At 44.4% G+C, this 18468-nt stretch overlaps 1 protein-coding gene and 1 long non-coding RNA gene across 3 annotated transcripts in view; one reads left to right on the top strand and one right to left on the bottom strand.

The window, feature by feature from the left end:
- Positions 1-18468, top strand: part of BLM (BLM RecQ like helicase) — a 66618-nt gene that overhangs the window by 44415 nt on the left and 3735 nt on the right. The window contains exons 16-20 of one of the 2 annotated variants that reach the window (XM_054713407.1): positions 3077-3224; positions 10168-10367; positions 11075-11267; positions 14233-14355; positions 16835-17036. In XM_054713407.1, coding sequence (XP_054569382.1) covers positions 3077-3224; positions 10168-10367; positions 11075-11267; positions 14233-14355; positions 16835-17036 — 866 coding nt within the window. The remainder of the gene's footprint in view (positions 1-3076; positions 3225-10167; positions 10368-11074; positions 11268-14232; positions 14356-16834; positions 17037-18468) is intronic. The other variant, XM_054713408.1, reaches the window with a different exon arrangement.
- LOC129148366 (uncharacterized) lies at positions 2110-9200 on the bottom strand. Its single transcript, XR_008555429.1, has 3 exons — positions 9127-9200; positions 3713-3783; positions 2110-2330 (listed from the first exon to the last, which is right to left on the bottom strand). It is a non-coding gene; the product is annotated as an uncharacterized LOC129148366 (long non-coding RNA).

Raw genomic sequence — 18468 nt, 5'->3', positions numbered from 1 at the left:
TTTGTTGAGTGCCTACTCTGTGACAGGCGCTGTTGTAGGAGTTTGGGATACATCACAGAACAAAATACAAAGGTCCCTGCCCTTGAGGATCTTACATTCTAGCAGAAGGAGGCTGAGTACAAACAAGACACATAGCAAGCACATGTTAAGGGGTAAGGGCTGTGGCGAAATGCACAGCATGATAAGGAGTCAGGACTAATGGATGGGATGCCGGATGCAGTATTAGATAAGGTGGCCCAGAGAAGTCCTACTGTAAAGATGACGTCTGAGCAAAACTTGGAAGAAGAGAGTTAGCTGAGCAGCTCTCTGGATGTGGGCATTCCTGGCTGAAGCCAAGAACAACAGCCCTCAGGTAGGGGCAGGCTTGTGCGTTTGAGGGATAAAAAAGGAGCCCACGTGGTGAGCAGGGCTATGAGTCAGGAAAGAGGTCGTGGCAGGCCAGAGCAGCAGCTGGAGAGCTGCGTAACTCAAAGTATGGAGTGATCCTCAGCGAAGATGTTTGGATAAGGCAGTCTGGCAGGAAGGATCAGGAATTCCGTTTGGGGTGTATTGGGTTAGATATGTCCATTAGATCCAGAAATTCTGAGAAGAGGCTGGTGATGCATATACATTTGGGGGTGTTTAACTTATAGATGTTATTTAAAGACATAAGAGCAGATGAAATCTTCAGGGATATAAGTTTATAGACAGAAGAGAAGAAAACCAAAGATTGAGTCCCGGGACATTAAGAGATTGAGAAGCAGAACTAGGAAAGAAGACCAAGAAAGAACAAGTGAGATAAGAGGGAAACCAAGGAAACTAAGTATTTCAGGGAGGAGGGAGTGCTTAAGTAGTGATCAGATGCTGCTGCTAAGCCAAGTACAGTTAGGACTGAGAATTCACCATTGGATTAGGACTTTAGACTTCACCATTGGCCCTGCAGGAGCCATGGTGACTGTGACTTGACTAGTTTCAGTAGGGTGGCGCAAAATTGGAGGCAGTGAATATATGGGACTCTTTCCAGTTTTGTGTGAAAGATGAACAGAGAAATGAAACAGTAGCTGGCAGGGGAAGTGGAGTCAAGAAAAGACAGGAGAAATAAACATTTGTGTGCGGATAGGAATTTGCCTCCAGAGGATGACCATTTGGTATGTAAGGATGGGGGAGAATTGCTGCAGCAATGTCCTTGAGTAGGCAGAGGGGATGGGATCTAGAGTAGAAGTAGAGAGACTGGCTTCAGACGGGAGCTTGGGTAGTTCACCTGTCATAACAGGCGGAAGGATGAGAAAATGTGCAGCAGGTGCTGGCAGTAGCTGTAGTGGAGGAAGTTGGTGCAATCTTCCCTGGTTGCTTCAGTTTTCTCAAGTAGGAAGCAAGGTCGTCAGCTGACAGGATATGAGAAGGGATTGAACAGAAAGGAGAGAGTAAAATAGTCATCTAAGACAGGGGTCAGTAAACTTTATCTTAAAAGGCCAGAGAGTAAATATTTTAAGCTTTTGGGCCTTAGAATCACGGCCTCTGTCACAACTACTACTCAACTCTGCTATTTTTAGCCCAAAGCAGACATAAGCAATAAATGCATTGGTTTTCCATGGCTGTGTTCCAGTAAAACTTGATTTACAAAAGCAGGCGTATAGCTCATGGACTGTGGTTTGCTGACTACGGTTCTAAGGGAATGGAGGAGTGATGGGCTAAGGATGTATGGAGATGACCTGGCAGCGTTAAGCGTCCAGTTGAGGTCTGTGGCCATGTATTGAAAGTGCCAACAGTCAGCATGGTTATCAGTGTAAGTGTTTCTCCAGCCAAGTTCAGCTACAGAAGTGCAGACATGGATGGTGGAGCACTGCATGTAATCATCTAATGTGTCCTGTCAGGCAATGTGATGACATGGCCTAAGGGCAAAGGAGTTGAGGGTGTATGAAAGGTAGTATGATAGTGATGGTCTATGGCAGTGGTCGGCAAACTCATTAGTCAACAGAGCCAAATATCAACTGTACAACGATTGAAATTTCTTTTGAGAGCCAAATTTTTTAAACTTAAACTTCTTCTAACGCCACTTCGTCAAAATAGACTCGCCCAGGCCGTGGTATCTTGTGGAAGAGCCACACTCAAGGGGCCAAAGAGCCGCATGTGGCTCGCGAGCCGCAGTTTGCCGACCACGGGTCTGTGGAATTCAAGCCGAGTTAGGCGAACATCTGAGGATGAGGATTGTTGGATGCCAGATGATGTGAGCTGGAAAGGTAGGAGGTGTGACCACGGGAATGAGTTGCTGACGTACGTGGAGGACAGGCTCACTGGAGCAGAGGAGATCAAGACGCTGAAGGCCAAGGTGCGGGAGGATCGCCTCTGTCCTAGTCAACAGGAAGCAAGACAGGAATGATGTTGGAGAGAGTGACAAGGCACTCTGTCCCGATGATTCTAGATAGAGCCTCAAAATCACTACCAAGTGTTCGTGGAAGACGAGAATCCTGTTGATCCTCAGGTTGTTGAAATGTGGCAGATGAACAAGGATTAGGAAATGGGGTGCTGCATGTACAGAGGCACAGAAGCAGGACCCAGCTTTGGGGACGCACAGGTGGCTAGATTGCTAGTTTGGAGAACTGGCGGAGAGAGCGTATGGTAATGGGGGCTTTAGAAAATAGGCAGCGTTTGGAGTCAGCCAAGGGGAATATGAGGAAGGGAACTGACAGGAGATAATAAAAAAGAGAGATTGTGGCACCAAAGACCCAAAAGAGATTAGAAACTCATAAATTTGCATGTTTTCCATCTCAGAAGTCACCAGCCAGTACATAACAGACCACTGTTCTAGGGGTGATGAAGGGTATTTTGTTTTCTAAGAATATTCTTACCTCTAGAGTACTGTCAGGTCATTGAAAGACAAGATGTATGTCTTCGAAGCAGTAATAAAATAGATATAGTAGAGTGCTAATTGTTCTAGACACAAGGTTAATATAAGAACTTAGGAAAGAATGAACATGTGAAACTTACTTAGATTTTGGTGTGGAAACGGTTGATTTGTGACACTACTAGTTAGTAAACCTTAGCAATCTAGGTCTCATCTTAATTATCATAAAAGGTAATCTCTTTTTATTCATAGGATTATAAGACACGAGATGTGACTGACGATGTGAAAAATATTGTAAGATTTGTCCAAGAACACAGTTCATCTCAAGGAATGGGAAATAGAAAACACGTAGGTCCTTGTGGGAGATTTACCATGAATATGCTGGTTGACATTTTCTTGGGTAAGTGATCTGTTTTTTTTTAATTTGCCTTATATCAGTTGAAGTTGAACATCTAAAGAATTCTCTTGTCTATTTTCTTATAGAAGTGAAGGGCTTCAGGATAAAACCTTTTTCGACTAACAAAAGAAAATCGGTTTTTATGAATTATGCCGATTTTTTTTCCCCAGAAAGAAACACTTTATGGTGTGTGTTTTTAAAATTGAGTTTTAGAGAGGAAGGGAGAAAGAGAGAAACATCGATGTGAGAGAGAAACATAGATCACTGCCTCCTGCATGCAACCCCGACTGGGGATCGAGCCCACAATCTGGATTCAAACCGGCTTTTCAGTGCATGGGACGGTGCTCAACCAACAGCCACACTGGCCAGGGCTATGCTAATTATTTTTATAGAATTTATAAGTCACTAAGATAAGGAGTTCTCATACAAAAAAATAAAATAAAGCTTATACAGTTTCATCTGAGTGGAATATAACTTGCTTAGAGAATTACCCGTTAGCTGACTTTGAGTTCAAGATGGCGGCCTGAGCATAAGTATCTTTTTTCTTTTTTTGCTTGACGCTCTGTTAAAATAATAATAAGGAAATAAACTGAGGAATTAAATCTGCAATGGCATAGAGAACCAGAGAGAGACCATCATTAGATTGAGGAAATGGATGGAAGCATATTTGCAAATGGAATGAAGCGCAGTAAACCACGATGGTAAATTAATTGTAGGAGAGAGTTAAAGCAAGGGAGGGACTATCAACCAGGCAAAACCCCTTATCAGTAGGCCTCAGGCCTGAAGTCTGGACCCAGGGACTGGGAGTGAAATCAGGGGAGCCCAAAATAGGAAAAATAGGAGGGGGCAGTTAAAAAGAGTCTGCCCACCAAAGAACTGCATCAAATACCAGCCTGATTCTAAAACAAAAATAAATGAACTGCCTGAGGACTAGAAAGGCAGCTGAGCCCTAGTCGGTTTGGTTGTGTGGATGGAGCCTGGGCCTGTGGACTGAAGGGTCCCAGGTTCGATTCTGGTCAAGGGCACATGCCTGGGTTGCGAGCTCGATCCCCAGTTGGGGGCATGCAGGAGGCAGCTGATCAATGATTCTCTCTCATCATTGATGTTTCTATCTCTCTCTCTTCCTCCCTCTCTGAAATCAGTAAAAATATATTTTTAAAAAATAATTTAAGGAAGAAAGAGAGAGGGAGAAAGAAAGGAAGAAAAGGAAGGGAGGGAGGGAGGAGGGAAGGAAAGGAAGAGAGAGAGAGAGGGAGGAAGGAAGAGAGAGAGAGAGAGAGAGAGAGAGAGAGAGAGAGAATAAAGAAAGGAAGGAAGAAAGTAAAGAAAGAAAGAAAGAAAGAAAGAAAGAAAGAAAGAAAGAAAGAAAGAAAGAAAGAAGGAAAGAAAGAAAGAAAAAAGAAAAAGAAAGAAAAGCAGCTGAGTTAGCATGGTGGGTGGGGGCACCCAACCCACCTAAAGTCTGGTCCTACCTACTTATTCTAAAGCAAACCTAATGACTGAATATCCCCATTCAGGGAAGGAATTTGGGGGGACATAGACCTAGATATAAAATAACAGAGGAAGTCCACTAAATAGTTTAACCTGGTCCTGAAGATTAAGTATAAATGGACAATCAAGAGAAAGACCAAATAGAGTATTTGACCCTGGGGACAGAGATAGCTAAGTAAGTAGGCAATAGCTTTGGGGAGAAAGGAGAGGACACTCTTAATTAGTATCTTCACAAAGACTTCAATAATAATAGAATGTTTTGGAAAAGAAAAAACGACTGAGAAAGCACTATAAAATTTTTTAAATGGTTGACAGTAAATTTAGTGGAAAGGTTGGAAGACGAAGTCTAGAAAATCTTCTAATACCTGAGCAAAAAATAAATGGAAAAAATAGAGATCTATTCTTAGGAGATATGAAATCTGACAAAATTTTTGAAATAGGAAATAGAGGGAATTATTAAACCAATGATAAAGGAAATTTCCCAGAGCGGAAAAGGAAAAGGCCTTCAGATTAAAATGCCCACTGAATGCCAAATCAAATGCTTTATGAGATGTAATACCAAGAATAAGAAAGAAAAAAAGAAAAGAAAAACAAAAGTAAAAAGAATGAAAAAGAATACCAAGAGTAAGAAAAATAAAAAAGAATACCAAGAGTAAAGAAATATTAGAGAGCCAGGCTGGTGTGGCTTGGTGGTTAAGCCTTGACCTATGAACCAGGAGGTCATGGGTTCGATTCCTAGTCAGGGCACATGTCCTGGTTGCCGGCTTGATCCCCAGTGGGGGGCATGCAGTGGGAGGCATGCAGGAGGCAGTCGATCAATGATTCTCTCTCATCATTGATGTTTCTATCTCTCTCTCCCTCTCCCTTTCTCTCTGAAATCAATAAAAATATATTTACGAAAACGGCTTTAAAAAGATTAGAGAAATGAGAGCAAGCAAATATTCCAAAATATCAGAAAGAAGCTTTATTATAAAAAAAAAAAGAGAGAGAGAAAGAAAGAAATATTAGAGAGGAAAAATTTTCTCTACCCTGTTAGGTTTAGTAGTGGAGGGGACCTGCAAATTAAACTGTCAAAAGACAGATTTAATCATGTGTATAAGGGAGTTCACGGAAAAAATGTAACTCTTAAGGGTTGGTTAGGCTTTGGGGCTTAAATACCACCTGAAGGGAAGGGGAGGGGGAGAAAGACCACTTAAGGAAAACAGAAGATTTTTTTGGAAAGGTAAATAGGCTCTTAGGAGAACAGATGGGAGGAAGATAGCGTTTTTTGTGACAGTGTCTGTTTAGATGTGGATCTTCGATGATAAGATCAGTCATCCCTGGTTGCTCCCAGGGAGGGGATTTATGACAGTTGATTGAATTCCTTGGGGGGTCTGTGCTTGAGATTTCTTCTGCTCAATAATTTTTATGTCACAGTGGCTTATTTGGACCTATTTATTGATGGTCCTGAAAGTTTTGGAAAGTAAAATCAGAAACCAAAACCAAACTGGCATCAGATTAATATCAGCAACTCTGGAGACTAGAAGGCAAAGAAAGTGAGTGCACATCATATGATACCATAAACAAAGGAACTGACTGAGGGTCCGGTGAGAAGAAATCCCAGAAACACAGCTATGCAGCACATCCAGTAAGCAGTTTGTGCCCATTGTAACAAGGTCAAGAAAAATCGGTCCCAAATAATCCTATCTAATAAAGAGGTGATATGCAAATTGACCGTCACTCCAACACACAATATGGCCGCCCCCGTGTGGACACAAGATGGCCATCACAAGATGGCCGGCAGGGGAGGGTAGTTGTGGGCCATCGGGCCAGCAGGGGAGGGCAGTTGGGTGGGAACAGGCCAGCAGGGGAGGGCAGTTGGGGGAGGACCAGGCCTCCAGGGGAGGGCAGTTAGCGGCAACCAAGCCTGCAGGGGAGGGCAGTTGGGAGTGACCAGGCCTGCAGGGGAGGGCAGTTGGGTGTGACCAGGCCTGCAGGGGAGGGCAGTTGGGAGTGACCAGGCCTACAGGGGAGGGCAGTTAGGGGCAACCAGGCTGGCAAGGGAGGGCAGTTAGGGGCAACCAGGCTGGCAAGGGAAGGCAGTTAGGGGTGACCTGGCTGGCAGGGGAGGACAGTTAGGGGCGACCAGGCTGGCAGGGGAGGGCAGTTAGGGGTGATCGGGCTGGCAGGGGAGCAGTTAGGCGTCAATCAGGCTGGCAAGGGAGTGGTTAGGGGGTGATCAGGCTGGCAGGCAGAAGCAGTTAGGGGCAATCAGGCAGGTAGGCAGGTGAGCAGTTGGGAACCAGCAGTCCTGGATTGTGAGAGGGATCCCAGATTGGAGATGGTACAGGCTGGGCTGAGGGACACACACCCCGTGCATGAATTTTGTGCACTGGGGCTCTAGTATAAAGAATAAGAAATTAAATATTTTTTAAAATATATTTTTATTGACTTCAGATGGAAAGAGAGATAGAAACATAAATGATGAGAATCATTTGATCAGCTGCCTCCTGCCTGCCCCCTACTGGGGATGGAGCCTGCAATCTGGGCAGTGCCCTGACCAGGAATTGAGCTTTGACCTTCTAGTTCATAGAACAATGCTCAACCACTGAACCACACTGGCTTGGCTTTTTAAAATATATTCATTCATTTATTTTAATCTTCACCTGAGGATATTTATTTATTTTTTAAATATATTTTTTTTATTTCAGAGAGGAAGGGAGAGGGAGAGAGAAGCATCAATGATGAGAGAGAATCATTGATTGGCTGCCTCCTGCACATCCCCCACTGGGGATGGAGCCCACAACCTGGGCACATGCCCTTGACTGGAATCGAACCTGGGACACTTCAGTCTGCATGCTGATACTCTATCCACTGAGCCAAACCAGCTAGGACTCTTCTTTTTTTTTTTTTTTTGTTTTTTTTTAAGAGAGAGAGAGGCGGGAGCCTAGGTGCAGAGGGTGAGAAAGAAAGAGAGAAACATCAATGTGAAGGAGACACATCAACTGGTTGCCTCCTACATGTGCCCAACCGGGGCCAGGGATCGAACCTGCAATCCTGGTACACACCCTTGGCCCCGATACCTTTTGGTGTGTGGGGCCAACACTCTAACCACTTAGCAACACTGGCCAGGGTAGAAATGAAATATTTTATTGATGGCAGTGAAGAACACAAATGTTACTTCTCAACCAAAAAGGGAGAAAGGGGCTTAGAAACTCCAGGGGAAAGATTATACAGGAGAGCTAAGGTTATATGTAAAACAAAGGAAATTGTCACATGATTTTGAGTAATTGATAAAATCTACCCAAAAAAATAATCCATTTGCCTGAATGCAGTAAACATCCTCCTTAGGATTGCACAAGAGTCACAGCATTCCAAGTGGGGAAGGAAACTTATTAACTGTTGATTAGCTACAACACTTGGCATCAACATATAGACTTAAATATGGTTAGGGAACAGGACAGGATGTATATGTTCATCTTGATATAATAAAGTACATCCTATCTAATAAAAGAGTAATATGCAGATTGACCATCACTCTAACACACAATATGGATGCCCCCATGTGGTCAAAGATCCTGCCCCCATGTGGACACAAGATGGCCAGCAGAGGAGGGCAGTTGGGAGGCACCCGGCCTGCAAGGGAGGGCAGTTGAGAGGGACCCAGGCCTGCAAGGGAGGGCAGTTGGAGGCAATCAACCCTGCAGGGGAGGGCAGTTAGGGGTGACCAGGCCGGCAGAGGAGGGAAGTTGGGGGCAAACAGGCTGGCAGGGGAGCAGTTAGGCATCAATCAGGCTGGCAGGGGAGTGGTTAGGGGGTGATCAGGCTGGCAGGCAGAAGCAGTTAGGGTCAATCAGGAAGGCAGGCAGGTGAGCAGTTGGGAGCCAGCAGTCCTGGATTGTGAGAGGAATGTCCGACTGCCCGTTTAGGCCCGATCCCGGAAGGATTCCACCGGGATCGGGCTTAAACGGCCAGTCGGACATCCCTCAAGGGGTCCCAGATTAGAGAGGGTACAGGCTGGGCTGAGGGACACCCCCCCTCTCTGTGCACGAATTTCGTGCAACTGGCCTCTAGTAAATAAATAAAAATAAAAGAAGAGTACACAGAAGGTTTGAGATGCTAATTTACATAGAGGGGAGAGAGTGGTCAAAAGTTCTATCTAAAGTTACAGAAATATTGAATAGGTGAACCAGTATTATAGCAAAATTTGGGGCAAGATAAAGTGAAGGGGGTGGCATAAATGAGATGAAGCCTCTCTTTCATAGTTGGGCATTCATTAGGTAAATGTCACGTGGTGACTGGCTAGAGCAGGGGTGGGGGGACCCTTTTTCTGCCGAGGGCCATTTGGATATTTATAACATCATTTGAGGGCCGTTCAAAATTATCAGCTTAAAAATTAGCCTGCTCTATTTGGGCAAACATTTCATTAACTCACCCTAATGCCTTGGCAGGGCCAGACCAAATGACTCTGTGTGCCTTATACGGAGCAGGCCAGATGTTCCCCACCCCTGGGCTAGAGGAACGACAGCAAGGGTTAGGGTTCCGGAGGAGGTAACCACAAGAGCTGAAAACAAAAGCTGTTTAGAAAGTGAATGCCTTAGAGAGGGGAAGTGAGACGGGAGGGGAGGGTGGGGCAGAGGAATGTTGCTCTTAATTATAAACCCTTCTGTACTATAGTCTCTTTTTCCCAGGTATCACATTAATTAAATATATAAACAATTAAGAGGTTCCTTCATTTTTAAAAAAATCAATAGCCTGGATTGGAGTAGGAGGAGGATTTGCTCAGCTTCTCAGCTTTTTCCTCTGGACCGGCTCCTTCCTCAGGACAAAAGCAGCGTCAGTGCTAAGTCTTCCCTTTCAGGATTCTTGCCTTCTCCTAGTTTGGACCTTTTTCAGGGGAACAAAGGATTGCAGATAAAACAATTTATCATAAGAGTTATACATGATCACTACATTGTAATATGTAGAAAACTGAAAAAATACAAATAACTCCAGAAAAATCTGCTAATATTTTAATGTGTTCGCTCACAATCACATATTTATCATATTGTACATATAATGTAACATTTTTATATAATAATATGAAAGCATTTTCTTATTTTTTATTTTAAAGTAATTTTTTTTTTATATATATATATATTTTATTGATTTTTTACAGAGAGGAAGGGAGAGGGATAGAGAGCCAGAAACATCGACCAGCTGCCTCCTGCACACCCCCCACCAGGGATGTGCCCGCAACCAATGTACATGCCCTTGACCGGAATCGAACCTGGGACCCTCCAGTCCGCAGACCGACGCTCTATCCACTGAGCCAAACCGGTTTCGGCTATTTTAAAGTAATTTTTAATAATTTATATTTTGTCATGGTAATGATGTATTTTATCCCATTTATCCAGACCTGCCCACAAATGACCTCTATTAGAGCATTATGATGTGCCTACATTTACTAATCTAACTTTTTTTCCCTTCTCACCAGGGAGTAAGAGTGCAAAAATTCAGTCGGGGATATTTGGAAAGGGATCTACATATTCACGACACAATGCTGAAAGACTTTTTAAAAAGCTGATACTCGACAAGATCTTGGATGAAGACTTATTTATCAATGCCAATGACCAACCCATTGCCTATGTGATGCTCGGAACTAAAGCGCAAGCTTTACTAAATGGGCATTTAAAGGTACGGCATTTTAAATGTTGATTTCATTTTATTATTTCACAGTGAGTAGACAAAAACATATTCCTGCAAATTAAACTCTCTTTTCCAAAGCTTATGGGTACTGAATTTATTTCTACTATCTTATATGAACATATTATGTTCCTCTTAATTTGCAAAGAGATCTTAAAATAGAACCCAAGTAATGCGATAACTATCAAAGTGCACTTAATGGGTTATCAGATCACTAAATCACCACGTATTTACTAAACTAACATTTGTCAAGAAGTAGTTCTGTGCTAGGCACTGGGGATACAAAGATGGAGAATGCACAGCCCCTGTTCCCAAAGGGCTTACTATACACTTGGCATAAAAGAAGTATCCCCCCCGCCCTGGCTGGTTTGGCTCATTGGATAGAGCATCGGCCTGCGGACTGAAGGGTCCCGGGTTCGGTTCCGGTCAAGGGCATGTACCTTGGTTGCGGGCATATCCCCATTGGGGGGTGTGCAGGAGGCAGCTGATCAATGTTTCTCTCTCATCAATGTTTCTGGCTCTCTGTCCCTCTCCCTTCCTCTCTGTAGAAAATCAATAAAATATATTTTTAAAAAAATAAAAAGTATCCCCCCAAAAATGCAATGAGGCATTAAATAAAACCTCTATGTTGATGCAAGTGTGCACACACACACACACTCCTATGATTTCTCTCTCTCTCTCTTCCCTCTCACTCAAAGGTTGACTTTATGGAGACGGAAAATTCCAGCCGTATAAAAAAACAAAAAGCCTTAGTGACGAAGGTTTCCCAGAGGGAAGAGGTTGTTAAGAAATGTCTTGGAGAACTTACAGAAGTGTGCAAATCTCTCGGGAAAGTTTTTGGTGTCCATTACTTTAATATCTTCAACACTGTCACTCTCAAGAAGCTTGCAGGTAGGTGTGTTTGAGCCTTCTGTTCCGTGGCATCAATTAATAAAGCCCAAGGTTAGTCTTGCTAAGGAACTTGCTAAGTGCATAAATGTATCTCAGGCTTTTGTATTATTCTTATTTAATCTCTAAATTGAAAGCTCAGAGAAGCCATTTAAACTTATTCTTGAGATACTTTCTTCCAATGCTGGATGTTAGAATATGGATAATTGCAGTCTCTAATACCAGATGTTCCTTATGATTATGTGTCCATTTGTGCCTGCCTTTATGAAATGTAGCTATGTTATTATAACGATGTCTTTGCAATGAGGAGCTAAGTTCCTTATGAAAAGAGATGATGTGTTATGCTTCTTTGAATCCGGATCAAGCACTCTTCTGTGTCTTCAGTTAATAAATGCCCTGAGTTATTGCCAAAGCTTCAGATAGCTCAACCAGAATTCTAATAGTAAAGGCCTTAAAATAAGGTGTTACATCAGTGACTAACTAGTAGTGTACATTACCTTCCTGAAGTCCCATCATCATCCCCTTCTCTCTTCTCCATTCCCATTCCCAACACCATAGGCCATTATAGTACTTCATCAACTCTAAGATGCCGTCTACTTTAAGACACTGCTATTTTATGAACTACTGAGAAAGAAAAAATTCTGCTAATTAAACTGTAACACAGTGCTTTTGTTGAAAATTATTTTGACTTATTCTGCTTGTAGATGAAAAATGCATAAAATTAAAGTGAGTTGATTTAGGTACTTGTAAAAATTCACATTCAAAGCCTGACTTCCAAATTATTTTTGAGTCCGTTTTCCATATCTTTGTTTTCCCGTGTGTCATTGAGAATGTTAGTGACAGCAGCCTTTTTCAGTGTGTTCCACTATTTTCCCATCACTCATTCTGGTTTGGTGGTCATGTTTTCTTTTTGTTTTTTTTCTTTTCTTTTTTAATATATTTTATTAATTTTTTTACAGAGAGGAAGGGAGAGGGATAGAGAGCCAGAAACATCGATGAGAGAGAAACATCGACCAGCTGCCTCCTGCACGCCCCCCTACTGGGGATGTGCCCGCAACCAAGGTACATGCCCTTGACCGGAATCGAACCTGGGACCTTTGAGTCCACAGGCCGACGCTCTATCTACTGAGCCAAACCGGTTTCGGCGGTCATGTTTTCTTGACGCTACCACAAACTGCCAACAGAAGGCTGGGCATCTCTGAGTGGCACAAAGGTATCGCCGCTTCATCCACTTTAGGCATCTTCTCCTTCAGTCGTGGGAAGCATTGGTCGTAGCGTGCAAGAAACTCTGCACTTGTGGTCATTTTCTCAGAAAGAGATATTGGCTTTATCAATGCCAAATTTATCCCCCATTCCTCCGTTTCTGAGGTTTTCTGCATCCACAATCACTTTTTCAGTCTAATCGCAGCCTAGTTGTTTTGTAGACATTTTCTGTGGCACGTGAGGAACCGGCCCTGCAGTCACGCCGTGGCCGTGCCAGCGGTGCTAATGGCTGTGACTGCGTCCTCACGTGCACAGGCAGCAGCCGCCGCAGCACAGCTACCAGTCAGCCGTCAGCACTTGTAAGACCAACCTTGACCTCAGGAAAGTCAAACGGTGAATAAGTGTCTTAGAGTTGATGAAATACAGTCTTTTGTTCCTAGGCTCTTAGTGTAGTTTTCTAACTGGTCTCCTTACCTCCAGATATGAACATGATGTACATTTTAATCTTCCAAAACCTCTGTTAAAACGCCAACAGCTCTCCAGATGAAGTACAAAGTCTATCAAGAATCTGCATTTCTACTTGCCTTTCCCACTTCGTCTCCCACTAACGCCCTCCATAAGCCTCCTAGTCTGTCCCAAAGGTCTGTTCCTCTTCCTCTAAACATAGAAATGATGTGAAAATCGAAGATTTGAAATCCACCCTTTGCTGAAGTCTACGTAGGAATTATTACTCCCTCACTCCCCATAGCCAGTGCATCAATGACTCCTACAGACCAGCCTCCCAAATGCATCCAAATCCATCTCTTCTTCATCTCTACTGCTACACCCTAATTCGCGACATCCTCGCTCGCTTCTCAGTGGCTCCCACTGGGCTCCTAGTTTCTGCTCTTCCCCTTATAATCCATTTTCCATACAGCAGCTAGAGTGATCTTTAAAATGACAGGCTTGTCCGGCTACGGGACCGATGTAGCATCTGTGTGCAGAGGACTCAACAGCCTACTTGCTAAAGTCAGATTACCCGCTTCAGCCCACAGACAGAAAGACTGGAGGAAGAATGGGTTTGGGTTGGGGGCGTGTAAGAATTCAGTTACGGGCCCTGGCCGGTTTGGCTCAGTGGATAGAGCATTGGCTTGTGGACTGAAGGGTCCCGGGTTCGATTCTGGTCAAGGGCATATGCCCGGGTTGAGGGCTTGATCCCTAGTAGGGGGTGTGCAGGAGGCAGCTGATCAATGATTCTCTCTGATCATTGATGTTTCTATCTCTCCCTCTCCCTTCCTCTCTGAAATCAATAAAAATATATATATATATTTTTTAATTCTTATTAAAACAAAAGAATTCAGTTACGGTCTTTTTGAGTTGGATATACAAGTCTGGAGTGCAGGGGGGAAGTCAGAGCTGGAAACATGAATGTGGGCATTCTCCTAAACCTGAATGTGAGAAGATAGCAAAGTCTGCTTAAACTCTGAGGCAAAGCGCACAGGTGCTCTCCGGCTACCCTGGTTACCCCGTGTCCTTTGCTCTCCCTCCCTCTCAGCCCTGACGTAACGCGCCTTCGCTGCTGGAATTGGATGATGGGCTCCTACCCTCTGGGCCTGTCTGCTGCCTCTGTTGGCACCAACTGCCTTGCAGAAAATTGGCCCATGTGCCCAGTGCTCTGCCCTTGGTTGGCACTTAACAAGCATGTGCTGAATGGGTGGATGAGCACAAACCCAGTGGGTTTTCTGTTGGTGGTAATTTAAATTCCTGCTTTTATGTTCACGCACAGAATCGTTATCTTCTGATCCTGAGGTTTTGCTTCAAATTGATGGTGTTACTGAAGATAAACTGGAAAAATACGGTGCAGAAGTGATTCCAGTATTACAGAAATACTCCGAGTGGACACTGCCAGGTTCAGTATACAGCCAAATATGTGTTTTCTGAAAGCCTGACTTAATGTTAAGCGATGCATCTCACTGGATCAAATCTCTGTGGTTTCCGGGTTGTTCATGCTTCCAACACCTTGTCGCCCTGGCGCTCAAGTGCTCAGGGCACCCTTCAGTGGTGTGCCAGGCACCGCTTCCAGGACACAGGTGCTTAGGCCCCCTGCGGGGTGCCAGCTTCCAAACCTGCTGCCGGACCCAAAGGGAGGACCTTTGAGCCCCGAAGTTGTTGGTTCTGTTCAGGCAAATACCTGGGGGACCCTTAGGGCTAGTCGCCGTGGTCGGCAAACTGCGGCTCACGAGCCACATGCGGCTCTTTGGCCCCTTGAGTGTGGCTCTTCCACAAAATACCACGACCTGGGTGAGTCTATTTTGAAGAAGTGGCGTTAGAAGAAGTTTAAGTTTAAAAAATCTGGCTCTCCAAAGAAATTTCAATGTTGTCCTGTTGCTATTTGGCTCTGTGGACGAATGAGTTTGCCGACCACTGGGCTAGGGCAGCTCCCAGGCCGGCCACCATCTCGCTCTGTGCTCCTTGGCAGGCCACACATAACCTTGTGCTGCAGTTTCCTTATCTGAGGAGGGAACATGCTCTCTGAAAAGCATGTCTCCAGGTAAAATGGAAGAGTGGAGTTTAAATATTTTGGGGAAATGACCATGGAATTGTAGTGCTAGATTATCTTCTTATTGTTAGCTAGTGAAAGAATCGGCCCAAGTCGGTGCCTCATTAGCAGATGTTCCCAAAGGTTACAGTAGGCCTGTCACGAAGCATCTCTCATGACGAACCCCATCACTACTGAGCTGTAGAAGGCACTGGCTGAGAGGAAACGGAGAGCAAAGGAAGATGAAGGAGACGGGACACATGCAGAAGTCTTATGGCCTCCTCTAACGGGCTGCCATGTGATAGGACACAGCAGGCAGGCCAAGTGCAATGTTTTTCCTGTTTCTCTAAGGGATCTCGGTAGGGGTTTCTTTTCCAGGCTGATGGGAATAGTAAACAGGCTGAGAAATGAGTGAGCATGTGTTTCAAGTTCTGTCTGTTCCTAATTGTTTTCGATTCATTAAGAAAATGCTACAGAAGAAGGGTTTCATACATTCCTCAGTATCGTCCTTACCCCATGAGAGGCCTTGCTTTGGCAATAGGGGCAGTCCCTGGGTGGGAACTTCATGTTTGTTTCCTATAGTAACTAGTTTGGAAGGGTTTTTCCCACGTGAGACAGGGCTGCTCTGTGGAAGCAGCCAGCCTGGTGATGATTGCTGCCACTATGGAGGGACGGGCACTGTGCCAAGAGCTTTGTCTGTTTTGTATCCCTCAGTCCTCACAACACCCATTTTACAGGTGGAAATGGGTGAGGCCTTTTCATAGCCCCGAAGTCCCACAGCTGGGCTGACAGCGCTCTTGGCCCAGCTACAGTGCCTTTCTGTGGGAACCAGTGTTGGAGGGACAAGGCCCGCCCCGTCCTTTTTACCGGGCAGCGAGGTAGCCTGAGGGTGAACCAAACCAGCCAGGAAATACCTTCCTTCAGAAAATGGAGGAATGAATTTATCTGTGGAGGTTTCATGTTCTTTCCGTGTGTTGGGGTGCCAATACCTGTGGAAGTAACTATTTCTTTAAGTGTGTGCTTCCATACAGACCCATTTCCTGCATGGTGTGTGAAATGTTCCCAACTGTTATGCAAAGAGGTGTTTTTGTCTTTGAAGAGCAAAATATGGCCTGGAAGTTTCTGACACTCACTCACTAAGTAACTGTTGTTCAGAAGTGAGGTACAGAGCATGGTTTATGTTTCTCTTATATTGGGTTATATTTTCAGCATATGTAAGTTGATAAATAAAATTTATCTTTTATGTAGCACATCATACTTTTAAAAGAGCTTAACAGGATTAGCTGCCCAAATAGTAACAGGTGTAGGTCATACACACAGAGTAGGAGCTAAACCTAAGGTCTCTAGTTGAGTTAAAGAGTATCACAGATTTTTTTTTTAATATATATTTTTATTGATTTCAGAGAGGAAAGGAGAGGGAGAGAGAGAGAGAGAAACATCAATGATGAGAGATGATCATTGATCAGCTGCCTCCTGCACGCTCCACACTAGGGATCAAGCTTGCAACCCGGGCATGTGCCCCGAGCGGGAATCAAACAGTGACCTCCTGGTTCATAGGTTGATGCTCAACCACTGAGCCATGCTGGCCAGGCTCACAGATTTTTTTTAAAATGAATTCTTATCCTCTGCCTTTAAAAAAAATAAATTGCCATTGAGCACTTTGGGGCTTTGTGAAATTAAAGAAAAAGAAAAAGAAAAAGGAATGTTCAGTTCCTGCGGAATTGTCAAACCCATGTGGCAAGAAGACACCAGGAACGCAGGTAGGTGTCAGCTGAACTGTGTGTGTTGTGACGAATGACACTGGGCCCAGCAGGCGTCAGCGGTAAATGTCTGCCTTGTCCGCTTGCAGCTGAGGACAGCTCCCCACCAGTGAGCCCATCCAGCAGCAGAAGCGCTGCTAGAAATGGCTCGGAGGAGTGCGACGAGGAAACACCGACATCTTCTCATTACTTTGCAAATCAAACCAAAAATGAAAGAAAGAGGAAAAGGATGCCAGCCTGCCAAAGGTCTAAAAGGAGAAAAACTGGTTTTGGTGATTTCAAGGCAAGAGGGTAAGTTCTGCAACCCAGGGTGTAAGGGAGGAAGGTACAAAAGGGCAGCTGCTTTGGGGTCCTTTGAAGCATTTAGTAAAATAAGCCATTAGTAAATGTTGCCTGATCCAACATTTGCTTTAGCTTTCATTTTCTTTATTTATTTTTTAACATATTTTTATTGATTTCAGAGAGGAAGGGAGAGGGAGAGAGAGAGAGAAACATCAGTGATGTGAGAGAATCATGGATCAGCTGCCTCCTGCACACCCCACACTGGGGATCAAGCCCGCAACCGGGGTATGTGCCCTGACTGGGAATCCAATCACAACCTCCTGGTTCATAGGTCAACACTTAACCACTGAGCCGTGCCGGCTGGGTTGCTTTAGTTTTAAAAATAATCTACTCCTGCCGAAACCGGTGTGGCTCAGTGGATAGAGCGGTGGCCTGCGGACTGAGGGGTCCCGGGTTCGATTCCGGTCAAGGGCATGTACCTTGGTTGCGGGCACATCCCCAGTGGGGAGTGTGCAGGGGGCAGCTGAATCAATGTTTCTCTCTCATCAATGTTTCTAACTATCCCTCTTCCTCTCCCTTCCTCTCTGTAAAAAAATCAATAAAATATATTTTTAAAAATTTTTTTAAAAAATAAATAAATAAAAATAATCTACTCCTAAGTCGATTATCACTAAAATTTTCTAGTTTGCAAAAACTCCAATTTTGACTCGAACTTAGAAAAAAAAAATTTATAATTGCTCTTCTTAAGAGTCTTTTCCACTTAAAATACTATAAATCGTATACTAGTTGAATAAACAGAAACCTTTGTTTCCTCCTTACTTTGATGATTCTGTCAGTACTTGCTATATGCTATATTATATTGCCGCAGAATCTACGGGCCTCCACCTGGAGGCCCTGCACACTCCCTGCCATCCATCCATACCTGGGAAAGCCGGCCTCCCAGTCTGCAGGGCAGCTGGGAAGAGTCCACAACAGGAAAACCAAAAGGTCAGGCAAGCCAGGCTCCGAGAGACTGCTGCTCGAATGGCCTCCGTCCTCCCTTTCCCACATGTGCCTGCCCCCTGGGCGGGGACTCATCTGCTGTGGGCGCTGTTAGCACACCAAGGGGAACAAAGGTAGTGTTGTCAGGTGCTGGGTGATGATCTGGGCGGCGTTCGGATTTCTTCATAATTGCACTGCTTCGCACAGCCCCCTCCCTGTCTTCTGCAAGGGCACTCTCTGTCCTCACCAGGAAAGGAAGGTCTGGCAGGATCACGACCCTCCCATCAGTCTTAATGTTAAGGACCTTATGATGGCCGCCTCCCACATAACTGCATGTTGTCACAGAGATGCTTGCAGAAAAGGGAAAGAAGTCCTCGGTAAATTTCTGGAAGCTGTTGTGTGTTTTTCTTTTGCAGTTTTTTGTAACTCTCTCCCTTCTGGGTAATAAAAAAAATTTTTT

This window comes from Eptesicus fuscus, chromosome 25, assembly GCF_027574615.1.
Source record: "Eptesicus fuscus isolate TK198812 chromosome 25, DD_ASM_mEF_20220401, whole genome shotgun sequence".
Classification (NCBI taxonomy): Eukaryota; Metazoa; Chordata; class Mammalia; order Chiroptera; family Vespertilionidae; genus Eptesicus; species Eptesicus fuscus.
Note: the sequence above shows the minus strand (reverse complement) of the source record. Positions and strands in the feature narration are given on the sequence as shown.